The sequence below is a fragment of the Monodon monoceros genome, unplaced genomic scaffold (genome assembly GCF_005190385.1).
Source record: "Monodon monoceros isolate NGI ecotype Baffin Bay Population unplaced genomic scaffold, NGI_Narwhal_1 Super_Scaffold_21, whole genome shotgun sequence".
NCBI classification, from domain to species: domain Eukaryota; kingdom Metazoa; phylum Chordata; class Mammalia; order Artiodactyla; family Monodontidae; genus Monodon; species Monodon monoceros.
Window position 1 is genome coordinate 7,093,894 of NW_021703778.1, and position 12,361 is coordinate 7,106,254.

General features: G+C 42.2%; 1 protein-coding gene across 1 annotated transcript; it reads right to left on the minus strand.

Moving 5' to 3' along the window:
• Positions 1 to 215: 215 nt before the first annotated feature.
• MEIG1 (meiosis/spermiogenesis associated 1) lies at positions 216 to 10,248 on the minus strand. Its single transcript, XM_029238676.1, has 3 exons — positions 10,046 to 10,248; positions 5,056 to 5,222; positions 216 to 537 (listed from the first exon to the last, which is right to left on the minus strand). The coding sequence occupies exons 2-3, from the start codon at positions 5,191 to 5,193 to the stop codon at positions 409 to 411; spliced, it is 267 nt and encodes an 88-aa protein (XP_029094509.1). The 5' UTR covers positions 5,194 to 5,222; positions 10,046 to 10,248; the 3' UTR covers positions 216 to 408.
• Positions 10,249 to 12,361: the final 2,113 nt, after the last annotated feature.

A 12,361-nucleotide genomic window follows, 5' to 3' on the forward strand; every position in this document is an offset into this window, starting at 1 on the left:
GTATTATTTGTGTGAAAAGTATTCTAAACCTATTACAGCACAGTACTATGTAGCCGATTGTGTTAGTCGGGTACCTAGGCTAGCTCTGTTGGACTTACGAACAAACTGGACTTACGAACGCGCTCTCAGAACAGAACTCGTTTGTATGTAGGGGACTTACTGTAGTTATGCTACCATGGTTAAAACAGGAAGAACCAGACCAAGGCGGGCACCAATGGAATGCTACTGCGGTTATATTTTAGAACAGAATGGGACGATTATTAGAGACCAAGTTTCATGGCTTTTGTGTCTCAAAACATTCCATTGAAGTCTGCATTTTGGAGTCTTTTGTAAAATGACACTTACATGATATAGAATCAAACAGTGGATTTTTAAAAAGATAATGACAGGTAATACAAAGAAGTAAGGCTAGTAAGCATAAATTTTCACTTTGTGGACTTCCTTGTCATCACATTCCCTCTGTCTGTTGTAGTAATAGAAAGTATTGTCCCGTCTCTGAAGTTTCTTCACATATCCTGTCTCTGGCCAACGATCTACCTGTATATTGAAAACCAGAGTACAAATATTGTAATGTTGATGTTCTTTTTATATAATATTTCACTATCAAACAGTTAAAAACACAAGTCACATCAAACAATTAAAGTACAAAATTTAAAAATACTTGAGCTCTTAGTGATATCTTACACACACACAACACACAACATACATTAAGTGGCAGCCTTATACTGCAGGGCAACTAATTCAGATCCCAATTTCTAGATTTAAATTTCTACTCTGCAGCCAAGATAAAACATTCAAAATAATCTAAACTTTATCCTTATGTTTACAAACTATTTTAAGCATTATTACTTACTAACTTCTAAAAATAATACCCAAGGAGGAAATTAGGGCTAGGCCCAGGCCACAGGGGTGACTAAAGGAAGCAGTTAGACTAGAGATATCTAAATCTCTACATCTAGAAAATCTCTATATCTAGAAATACACGTGTATTTCCTCATGTCCATGTTTCAAGTTCACACCTGAAAACTCAATTTTTCATAGAAATTGAGGTCATGAACATAGTCCTTAGCAATCTCTTCTTACCTTCTCCCCACTAGTCTCTCTCGTTCGCCACATTGGTTTGCTTACTTGATCGTTCGGCTCGATCTTTTTGGACATTTTCCTCCCCTTCCTCTCTGAATTCGCGTTATACTTTCTTGCTCAGGTCAGTGCATTTTTGCTGTGGTTAGGTATGTTGCTTCTGGATTGTGTGACATGTACTCCACCACTGTCAAGACCCTAGTATTTCGATTTTGTGTTCCCGGCATAAAAAACAAATCCTGTCCTTCAACGTCATCTCTACAGGCAGCTACTCACTCTCCAATCCCCCACTTATAAATCACAGCTTCCAAACTGGAACACGAACATGCCACGCATACAAAAGAACACACATCCTTTATTTTCTAGCAACATATTTTCGCTTTCTTCTGTGGTCTCGTTTATTTAGGAGTTAGCAAAAACGGGTAGCAGCCTATCTGGTAAACCTTGGCAGGCTCTCTGACACGTACATCATAGAGAAAAGCAATGCTTTCCATCACTTAGGTCAAGCCTGCCCTTTGTTGCTTCCATTACTCTCAGCAAAGAAAGGAAGAAGTTCTCAAGATACCGTTACCGCTGTCTTCCTCTTGGGGCCAAGAGGCTCTCTCATTTAGTAGGGTCCCCCAACCACCTTATTCAGTGAAGAAACAGTACACTGCTGCTTCTTCAGAATACCCACAGCACTTTATGTGGGATTGAGGAAGGAGACAGATGGGCCCAGGCTGAGCAGCTGCAACCAGCCTCCTGCTGACGCCTCGAGATAAGAGGCCAGCAGGAGCAGAGCCCTGACTGGGTGGAAGACAACGTGACCACATTTTTCTCATTCTTGTGGCAAAGGGGATTTTCCAGCTGGACACGTGCGCAGAGAAGGTCCTCAGTCTCGGGGAGGTGCCAAAGGAGAGAGGAGCCACCAGCCCATAATATGTCCTGCCAACCTCCCAGAAACCTTCACGCTGGAATCCATCTTGGCTGAGAGATACGTGTGCACCCACCAGGAAGGACCCTGAGTCAGGCCAAATGTGGGCACGAACAGGACGATTGGCCAGAGGTAACCCAGAAGACTGCCCCCATATAAGCGATCTCAGCCACCCCTATTGCGTGCAACTCTGAGTCTGCCTGTGTGTTCTTCAACACGTACTTTACTCCCAATAAACACTTTATCTGCTTCATAATCTTTGTCACTTTGCTGAATTATTTCTTCAAAGAAGACAAGGACTGAGGTCCTGCTTCCAGCTGCCTCACCCTAGGAAATCAGGGGGGCTTCCAAACAGATGTACTGGTTCTGCCTCGTCAACCTCTAGGATTTTTTCTTTCTATAACCCTTTGCTCTTTCATAATTTTTTCTTCTTGGCTTTCTACCCATCACTCCCATTCAACCTAGGAAACTTTCATTCCTTAGAGAATGGTGGAGGCGGGTGATATGGTCCTCAAGTCAGCGCTCCTTGGGCAGGAGATCAGTAAGCACTAATAGTGCCCATAAGGACGTGTGCTTTAGGTAAGGACAAGAACATCGCCCAAACCCTTCAGACCACTGCCAATCAAGGCAAGCCTTCAGTTACCCTCCTGTCCATCCTTTAAGGCCCACTGCAAATGCCTCTCGGGGCATGAAGCCCTTTTGGAAGATTGTCCCTGAAGGAAGAAAATTTTATCTTCCTTTAATTTTGGGGGGCATATATTTTCACTTGCGTAAGTTTTTATTGTTCGTCACTCTTAATCTTCCACTCCAAGATACAGGAATAATAAAAGCTATCATTCACTGAACACCATTCATTCACTCAACAAACTACTACTGAGCACTACAATGCGAGGCACTTGCAACACATGGTTTCATTTAATTCCTGAGACCATTTTCTAAAGCAGGCAGTGGCGTCGCCATTTTGCACTTGAGCTCAGTAAGGGTTATGAACCTTGTTCAGGGTTCCCTAGCCAAGGAGGAGAGCCAGGATGCAAAGCCTGGGCGGACTGATTCCAAATACTGTACTCTAAATTTCTTGAGGTCAGGCACTTGCTTTTATATTTATCTTTTTAAAGCACCTGGCACAGAAATTTGCACATGGCAGGTACCCAATAAATATACACTGAAGAGAAATGCAAAACCTCTCTACAACTGTCAAGTCATACAGTGGATTGGGTTGTTACACACACACACACACACACACACACACACACACATACACAACCCTCAGGTGCTTTTTGGGACTTCCCCTTTAAGGGTGTTGTTTGTGTTCCCTTAAATCTGATCTTATCTCAGTCTCTTATCTCTTATCTGATCTCAATCACAACAGTTTCTGGGGTGGTTGGTGGTGTAGGTGCATCAGTGCCTGTATGATCACCTTGCCTGTATGATCCTGGGTCTTACACACCTTTCAGGGGCATTGCCTATCCCAATCTTAAGGCAAGTGTATGAAGCTTATTTTTGAACTGCATTAAAATGCTGTCGCTTGTGTTTTACAACTATTTAGAAGCCACAGATGATAGAGTAATGAAAACTCCGTTTTGGTAATGGGGACCAAAGAGTAAAATGCTAGTAGATATGAAGAAATGGATATGTGAAAGTCATAGTCATCCATCAAATCCTCATTTGATCAGTATGTTTAATTTCATTCCTTACCACCCCTAATAATCTCTACTGAATTAACATCCATTAAATGAAAGAGTCTATTACATTTTAGCTCTGTATTGCCTCCATCTTTTTTCCTATCTACTTTTTTAGGACGTGTTAAGTAGAGATCAAAGAGTAGAATGAAGGAAGAAAAAGAATATGGGGATCTGAAAAACCCATCTAAGAATTAGTCTCTGAACAATGGTGAGTTAATAATAAAAAAACATAAAACAAAAATAAAAAACAAGTTAATAATAAACACTTTGTTGCAACCTCAGCTCTAAAAATTAAAATACATTTATGAATACTATGTTATATTCTATAATATCCTTCCGAACTCAGCCTCCTAATATTCAGTAGAATAAATGAATTTTAAAAATCACATTATAAACTGGGGCCGTATCTAGATTTTGGTATAATCTTTGAAAAGCAAAACCATGTCTCTAGTCTCTCAAGAAAGTCTGGACACCGCGATGAAGAGTGGCCCCCGCTTGCCGCAACTAGAGAAAGCCCTCGCACAGAAACGAAGAGGCAACACAGCAAGAAAATAAATAAATTAATTAATAAACTCCTACCCCCAACATCTTCTAAAAAAAAAAGAAAGTGTGGAATACACAACCAAAGTCGGGAGATTTTGTCACCTAAGGAAGAATTTAACCCCTTTATAATTTGTGGTTAAAATAAGAAACAGGAAAGAAATAATAGTTCCACAGCAAACTGAATATCTGATAATAGAATTACCTTAGGGAGAGAAAATGACTCTGCTTTGATGGTCTACCATAAAAGATTCACAGCGCAGTTGTCAGTAAAAGCTAGAAAATTCTTAATGTTTCTGTGCTGAGGAACCACCTCTTGCCTCAGTCTGCCTGAAAATCATTCTTCTGGGCCTTAGCTCCCCATCAGTAAAACAAGAGGCTGGAGTAGAATTCCCTTTTAGTATTCTCTGGTTCTTTGTTGGTGGTGGGTTTTTTTGTTTGTTTTTTTTTTTTTTATTAATTAATTAATTTATGGCTGTGTTGGGTCTTCGTTTCTGTGCGAGGGCTTTCTCTAGCTGTGGCAAGCGGGGGCCACTCTTCATCGTGGTGCATGGGCCTCTCACTATCGCGGCCTCTCTTGTTGTGGAGCACAGGCTCCAGACACGCAGGCTCAGTAATTGTGGCTCACGGGCCCAGTTGCTCCGCGGCATGTGGGATCTTCCCAGACCAGGGCTCGAACCTGTGTTCCCTGCATTGGCAGGCAGATTCTCAACCACTGGGCCACCAGGGAAGCCCTGGTGGTGGGTTTTTTGTTTGGTTGTTTTTTGTTTTTTTTTTTAGTGCTTTTCACCACCTAACAAACTCATATTGAGTTCAGGTTTGTAGAGGCATAAATCTTACCATAGAAAGTTGCTTCACTTGTTTATATTCAATTTCATCTCGATATCCTGCGTGTTGAAATCTGTACAGATTTTCTATCTCTTCTGACCACTTTTTGGCATGACTTACTGATTTTGGTTTCACGTCAGAACTAGCCATGGCTACAGAGGTCTTATTACCAGTTATTTCTGAAAGATGTGAAAACAACATTAGTAGATAATATAATAGTGACAGTTTGGGAAATCCCTTTAAGAATGGACAAAACTAGCATTTAAAAAAATTGGAGCTAAGAATCCCATTAAATATATTAGATTTTTAGACATTCAATTCCAAGAGTGAGAAGGATTCATGTTCTATTTTGGAAATAAAATAAAATCAACCCTGAAAGATACATAAAATTGCATTCAGAGTTACAGAGTGCTGTCCTAAATGCTGCAGACTAATTCTGGTATTTCAGACAATAGTTTATACATTTCTGAAATCACACTCCTGGTTTTAACTGCTCAGGAGATTGTCAAAATATCCCACCACCATTTCATTTAATCATATTCAAAACTTTATCTCCCTTTTTGTCCGTTAAGGGAATGTAAGATCAGTCTTCTCACTCTCTTCCTTTTCTTCTTACTGGGAAGCAATGGTTTCTTCCTTTTCCTTTTCTTGACTGTTTGGAAACATGCCAGTCACTGCAGTCCACTGACTTAGGCCACTGTGTCCTGATGTGAGAAGATGGACTATTGACACAGTCATTGACAGCTGTGTGGCTGTCCTGACACTGAGATCCCTGACTTTAAAACAATGTAGTCCTTAAAATTAAATTTTCAGCTCTAGTTCACGTAACAGTCTAGTCACCAAACTTGTATAGCCAGTTTTTCAAAGATATAATCTTGCACTTGTTTTTTTGGTGACTTCTTATTTTATTACCAAAATATATCATTCATTTAACATTTATTATTATATGTAATATTATATAATACCTATTATATACAATATATGTATATTTGAATATTATATAATTATTATATATTAATATATGTTACAGTCATTTATTAAAATAAAGTGCCCAGAATTTTCACCATGATTCCTTGAATTCATTCTTCTATTTAAATATGTTTCTATTGGCTGAAATACATTAAAATCAGACCTAATAAAGTAGGTTTCATCCTGTAAATGAATTCAAATTTTTTGAATTTTTTCAGTTATAATTACAAGTGCTTATTATGTTTTTTGTTTTTTTTTGTTTTTTTGCGGTACGCGGGCCTCTCACCGCTGCGGCCCCTCCCGCTGCGGAGCACAGGCTCCGGACGCGCAGGCTCAGCGGCCATGGCTCACGGGCCCAGGCGCTCCGCGGCATGTAGGATCCTCCCGGACCGGGGCACGAACCTGTGTCCTCTGCATCGGCAGGCGGACTCTCAACCACTGCGCCACCAGGGAAGCCCCAAATGCTTATTATGTTAAAGAAGTCAAGCAAAACATTAAAGTACAAAAAGAGAAGGCAAAATAAGCATCACAGCAGTTAGAAATATCCATCAGGTGAACGTCATCCCAACCAAATGATGAGTTAGAAAGAAAGACTGAAAAAGTTTTATGGGGCTTCCCTGGTGGCGCAGCGGTTGCGAGTCCGCCTGTCGATGTAGGGGACGCGGGTTCGTGCCCCGGTCCGGGAATGATCCCACATGCCGCGGGGCGGCTGGGCCCGTGAGCCATGGCTGCTGAGCCTGCGAGTTCGGAGCCTGTGTTCCGCAACAGGAGAGGCCACAACGGTGAGAGGCCCGCGTACCGAAAAAAAAAAAAAAAAAAAAAAGTTTTATGAAAAGGAATCTTATAACAAATGCTTTAACAAGTGTCATAAATTTAGCTTTACCTGGATTTACCAGGAGAGAAAATAGGAAATGGAAATAAAATTGATGGGAATTGCTGAACTTCAGATAAATGTTTCTTCAGTGTTAAATATTAAATGTTTCTTCAATATTAAAGGTGTAGTGTAAAAGTTCTCTAAATGGTTAATAAAAAAGACTGCTAAGTAAATAAAAGTAATAAAAGACTGTTAATAAAAGACTTAATAAAAAAGAATGTTAGGAGACTAAGTCATTTGTTTGAAGTCCATATATAAATCACACACAAGTACTGAGTGATTCATTTCTAGGAAAAATAAGGAAATTGGTCTTATGCTTCCTCCTACCTCCTCTAGAATTGTGTTATATAAGTAACATTCTAAATGTTATGGCACTGACATTCTATTCTGAAACCATAATTCCCACAGTTGTTCAGACTTAGCTCCGTGTTTAAATGAAGTCATTTGAGTCACCCAGTTCTCACTCTGATGATGGTAGCAACCACCTAAGTGGATATATCATTAGAATTGTTGTTTGCATTTTTCCCCATGTGCACGCTAACACATATATTGATGAGAATAAAGAAAATTAACGTATTGTTACTATTTGATTTTTTAAAATTTTTGATGCTTACTTATTAATTTAGGTTCAGGCTCATGTTGCAATTTAAGGCAGTACATTGTTATGTTATTGTATAAATTTATGTAAAATTTGGAAAACCGGACACAACAAGACATAAGCCATATTTCAGTCAAACTTTGTCCTTCAACTGCATTCATTTTAATGGGAGGTTGACTGCTTCATTGCTGCACATATACTAATTATGACCAATAAGTGAGTTGGACACATGTGGTACAGCCTGATGATCCATTAACATATATAATTATATATTTTATATATATATACATATATATATATATTCCACAGGAAAATGACACTAAGAAACATGGAAGAAAAAAAGGTACAAATTTAGGGTATTAAAAATACTTTCAAAATGAGTCATGTTTTTATATGAATTTAGTGGCTATAGTGTTTAACATTGGTTTTACAGTTTTCTCAGAGCAGTGATACTATCTTTTTTTTTTGCGGTACTTGGGCCTCTCCTCTCACTGTTGTGGCCTCTCCCGTTGCAGAGCACAGGCTCCGGACACGCAGGCTCAGCGGCCATGGCGCACGGGCCCAGCCGCTCCGCGGCATGTGGGATTCTCCCGGACCGGGGCACGAACCCGTGTTCCCTGCATCGGCAGGCGGACTCTCAACCACTGCGCCACCAGGGAAGCCCAGCAGTGATACTATCTTAATTTTTGTTTCACCCAAGCCATTTCTGCTTGAGGCTTGTCTTTTTGATATATAATAAAATACTTTTATTTACTCAAAGTCATTCAAAAAGTATTTTCCGGGCTTCCCTGGTGGCGCAGTGGTTGAGAGTCCGCCTGCTGATGCAGGGGACACAGGTTCGTGCCCCGGTCCGGGAAGATCCCACATGCCGCGGAGCGGCTGGGCCCGTGCGCCATGGCCGCTGAGCCTGCGCTCCGCAACGGGAGAGGCCACAACAGTGAGAGGCCTGCGTACCGCAAAAAAAAAAAAAAAAAAAAAAGTATTTTCCTAAATGTTATCTATGTAACCTTTCATCATTTTCAAACATTTAATAGAGCAGAAAAATATGCTGCATTCAGCTTAACTACTGGGGAAATCGCCATTTTTCTCAGTAGAAATATGCATCCCCCTAAACATATCAGGCATTTGGGAATTCCCTGGCAGTCCAGTGGTTAGGGCTCTGTGCTTCCACTTCAGGGGGCACAGGTTCAATCCCTGCGCAGGGGAACTAAGATCCCGCATGCCACGCGGCCAAATAAATAAATAAACATATCAGGCATTTCAATACTCTGCTTTCCCAAAATATCTAAAGGGGACATGAGTGTATTTTCACCATAAGAGGAACCCTAGTGGCTATACTATATGGTGATGGTGTAAATTCTTTTGGTCTCTCTTACCACTTACTACTTATTAAAAACAGAATGCAACTAAAAATAGGAAAGATCAACTTAAAATTCCTTAAAGATTTCCGTGATTCCCAGAAATTCACTGGCGGCACTAATTCTGCTGGTAGCCTTCAGCACTGAGAAAGTTAGTGGTTTCTTTAATGACAGCTGTGGCAAAAAATAATTTATATAAAATATATTTGACCTCTGTAATACTAAGTTGTGTCTGGAAAAACAGGAAATGGCAATGCCTGACTCTCTAGTTTGCAAAAATCAAATTTTATTAAACAGTAGTAGGGTTTATGTGGGTATTTTAAAATCCCACCAATATTAAGCCCGTGACAATCTGAGGTTTTAATCTAACAGAAGCCTTTGATGTAATTTCAAACTCCCTTCTATGCAAAAAGCCATCACCTTCTTCTAGCTCTGAAAAGTGCTTTTACTTTTATAGTCGTATTAAAACCCCAAGAGCTATAAGAAAGGCTAATCTTCCATTTCTTTCCCCATTTTATTTTTTCTGTTCCTAGACACAGCAGAATACCGGCGGAGGGGCCCTTTAACTAGCATGTAACCTGGACCAAGTCAGTTCACTCTCTCGGGCCTCTGCTTCCTGAACTGAGAAGAGGTCTCACTAGATTATCTCTACAATTCTTACACTTCCCTTCCCAAAGTTTTTGGGGGTTCAGCTGAACAACAGAATTGGTTTCCATAACAGGCCTTGGTGGTCCATGGTCCAGGTGTGCTAGTGTGCATCTGCACAGCAGAAAGCCCCTCCTTTCGGGGACCCCGCGAGCTGACCGATGGGGCTTCTCTGGTCCCTCAAACTTTTTTTTTTCTTCTTCCAGAAATCAACAATCACGTCTGTAAGGTAAAATCTGCCTAGAGAAGGCTGAGATGGAGAAAGTATCCTAAACCCTGGGGATCAAATGACTGACCTGCAGGAGGAATTCAGAAAGGAGCCCCCAGAATCGAGACCCCTAAAGACAAAGGGGGCGCGGAAACTACGGAGACTCGAAATTAAAGACCCTTCCTAAAGAAAGAGGAAACGAGAAAAAAGAGGAGCGAGGCGGATAGATCTCAGGTACCCAGAAGGAGCAGCGGGGGCAGAAGGGGCGGAGCCTGGGCTTCAGGGCGGGGCCTGGCAGGCACAGGGGCGGGGCGAGCAGGGCCCGGCCCCGCAGCGACGCGCCCACTCACCCGTGGGTCCTGCTCGCCGGGGTAACCCTCGCTTGGGTACCCTTGAGAGGCCGGGGCGCCCCGCCTGGGAGCTCGCCAGCGAGTCCGGTGGTGCTCGTGTTCTCCACTCGGGATCCGTGGGCTGAGCTGGGCCAGCGAGAGGCCAACGGTAGCGGCCTCGGAGACACTCGCTTCGCCTGGCAACGCCCAGCGCAGCACGAGCGCTCAACTCATTCAGGCCCCTTTGTGCTCACTCAGGCCCCGCCCCCTGCGAACGGGCCTTTGTGCGCAAGCGCGTGGGCGGGGCCCAGTTTGGAGAGTGAAAGTCGATCGCAGGGTGGAGCCTTGCAACTTCTCAACCCCACTTCGAGGTGGAGAGAGGACTGCTTGCCGCTGCATCAATCACAGACGGAATTCCCTAAAAAAGCCGGTCAGAGAACAGAGACCATTGGTGCTTCTGGTCCCTGATGGTCGATACCTCCTATCTGTCCCACCTCTTCTTATTTTGTTGGAATTAAATGAGCCAATCCACTGGGTCGAGCACAGTGCCTGACAATTAGTAAACCTATGAGAAATGACACCTATACCTTTATCTTTTCCCAACATTACCTACATTATTAATCATTTAAAAGACTGCCTATTTACTTACAACTCACAAATTTATTTCCTTAGACCAGATCTCTCTCCAAATTCTAGACTTGTATAACCAACGTGTATTCAACGTCTATCTGGTTGTCCAAAACAACCACCCTCCGAGCACCCACCCTCAAACCTGCCCCTTCCACGCTCTCCCCCTTTTGGTAGGTGGTCCCTAGAGTCCACTTTCTCTGGCCCTCCATCAGCAAAATATCCATCCATCTGCAAAACCTGTTGGCTCTACTGATCCCATCCAGCGCAAGCCACCATCACTTTCCCCCCTCTGGTTATTGCAATAGTTCCCAATAGGCTTCTCTTGTCCCCTGCAGTCTATTCTCAACAAAACAATAGGTTCGATCTTGTTAAAACCTAAACAAGATTATGTCATTTCTCTCTCCCAATCCTGCAATGGCTTCCCGTTTTACAGAGTAAAAACCAACAAAGCCCTACAAGATTTGCATGCAATCCCTCCTCCCTTGCTCTGTAGCCGGGGATCACTCTGCTCCAGCCACACTGGCCTGGCTGTTCCTCGCCCTACTCCCACATTAAGGATTTAGGTGTAGCTGCTTCCTCTGCCTGGAATGGTCTTCATTTATTCCCTTGGCTAACTTCCTTGTTTTTAAGTCTTTGTTGATATCTCAACTTGCCCATCCCAATCCCTGTAGCTCTCTCTTCCCATCACATTCTCTATCTGTCTTACTATGTTCCCGTGTTTCTTTTTTCCACAAGACTTATCACCTTCTAATATACTATTTATATTGCTTGCTTCTTTTTTTCCCTTTTCTTAGCATAATGCTTTTTTATATTGCTTGTTTCTTTTCTTTTTTTTTTTTTTTTTGCGGTACGTGGGCCTCTCACTGCTGTGGCCTCTCCCGTTGCGGAGCACAGGCTCTGGATGCGCAGGCTCAGCGGCCATGGCTCACGGGCCCAGCCGCTCCGCGGCATGTGGGATCTTCCCAGACCGGGGCAAGAACACTTGTCCCCTGCATCGGCAGGCGGGCTCTTAACCACTGCACCACCAGGGAAGCCCTATATTGCTTGTTTCTTAATTTTATTATTTATCTTTCACTAGAATGTAGTTTCCATCAAGAGAGAGATCTTGTTAACTAAATTCCTAGAACAGTGCTTAGCACTCAGTAGGTACTAAAACAATATATTCTGAATAAATATATTTCACTACCACTGCCACTATGATGCTGTGGAAGCAGTACAGCATGGTGCCTAGGACATTGGCATCTAGGGCATGACCTTGGATTTGAATCTGGGTTCTACTACTTAAACTAAGTTTCCTTAATTGTAAAATGAAGACAAAAACTGTACCTATCTGATGGGGTTGTTGTGAGGATGAAGAAATAAATATACACCTAAATGTATTTAGGACAGCATCTGGAACTGCATAAATGATGTCAATAGATATTATTATTTCCACTAGAATGTGCGCTCCATTACCACATGGGCTTTGCTTTGCTCACTGCTGAATCTTTAGTGTCTAGAACAGTGTCTAGCACATAGTAGATGGTCAACAAGTATTTGTTAAATGAAAAAATGAATTCTCACTATCACATTTCCTGGAGTGTTGCAGTAGCTTCCTACCCACACACCCAGCCCCAGACTGAGTGGTCTTTCTAAACTTGAATCCAGCGGTTCTCAAACTTTAGCATCTATCAGAATCCCCTGGAGGGAAGCTGTGTTAAAACAGAC

Coding starts and splice junctions, on each gene's coding strand:
- MEIG1 (XM_029238676.1), bottom strand. CDS start 5,193: ATGGCTAGTTCTGACGTGAAACCAAAATCAGTAAGTCATGCCAAAAAG. Junction 538..5,055: donor AAGTGAAGCAACTTTCTATG/GTAAGATTTATG, acceptor TTCAATATACAG/GTAGATCGTTGGCCAGAGAC.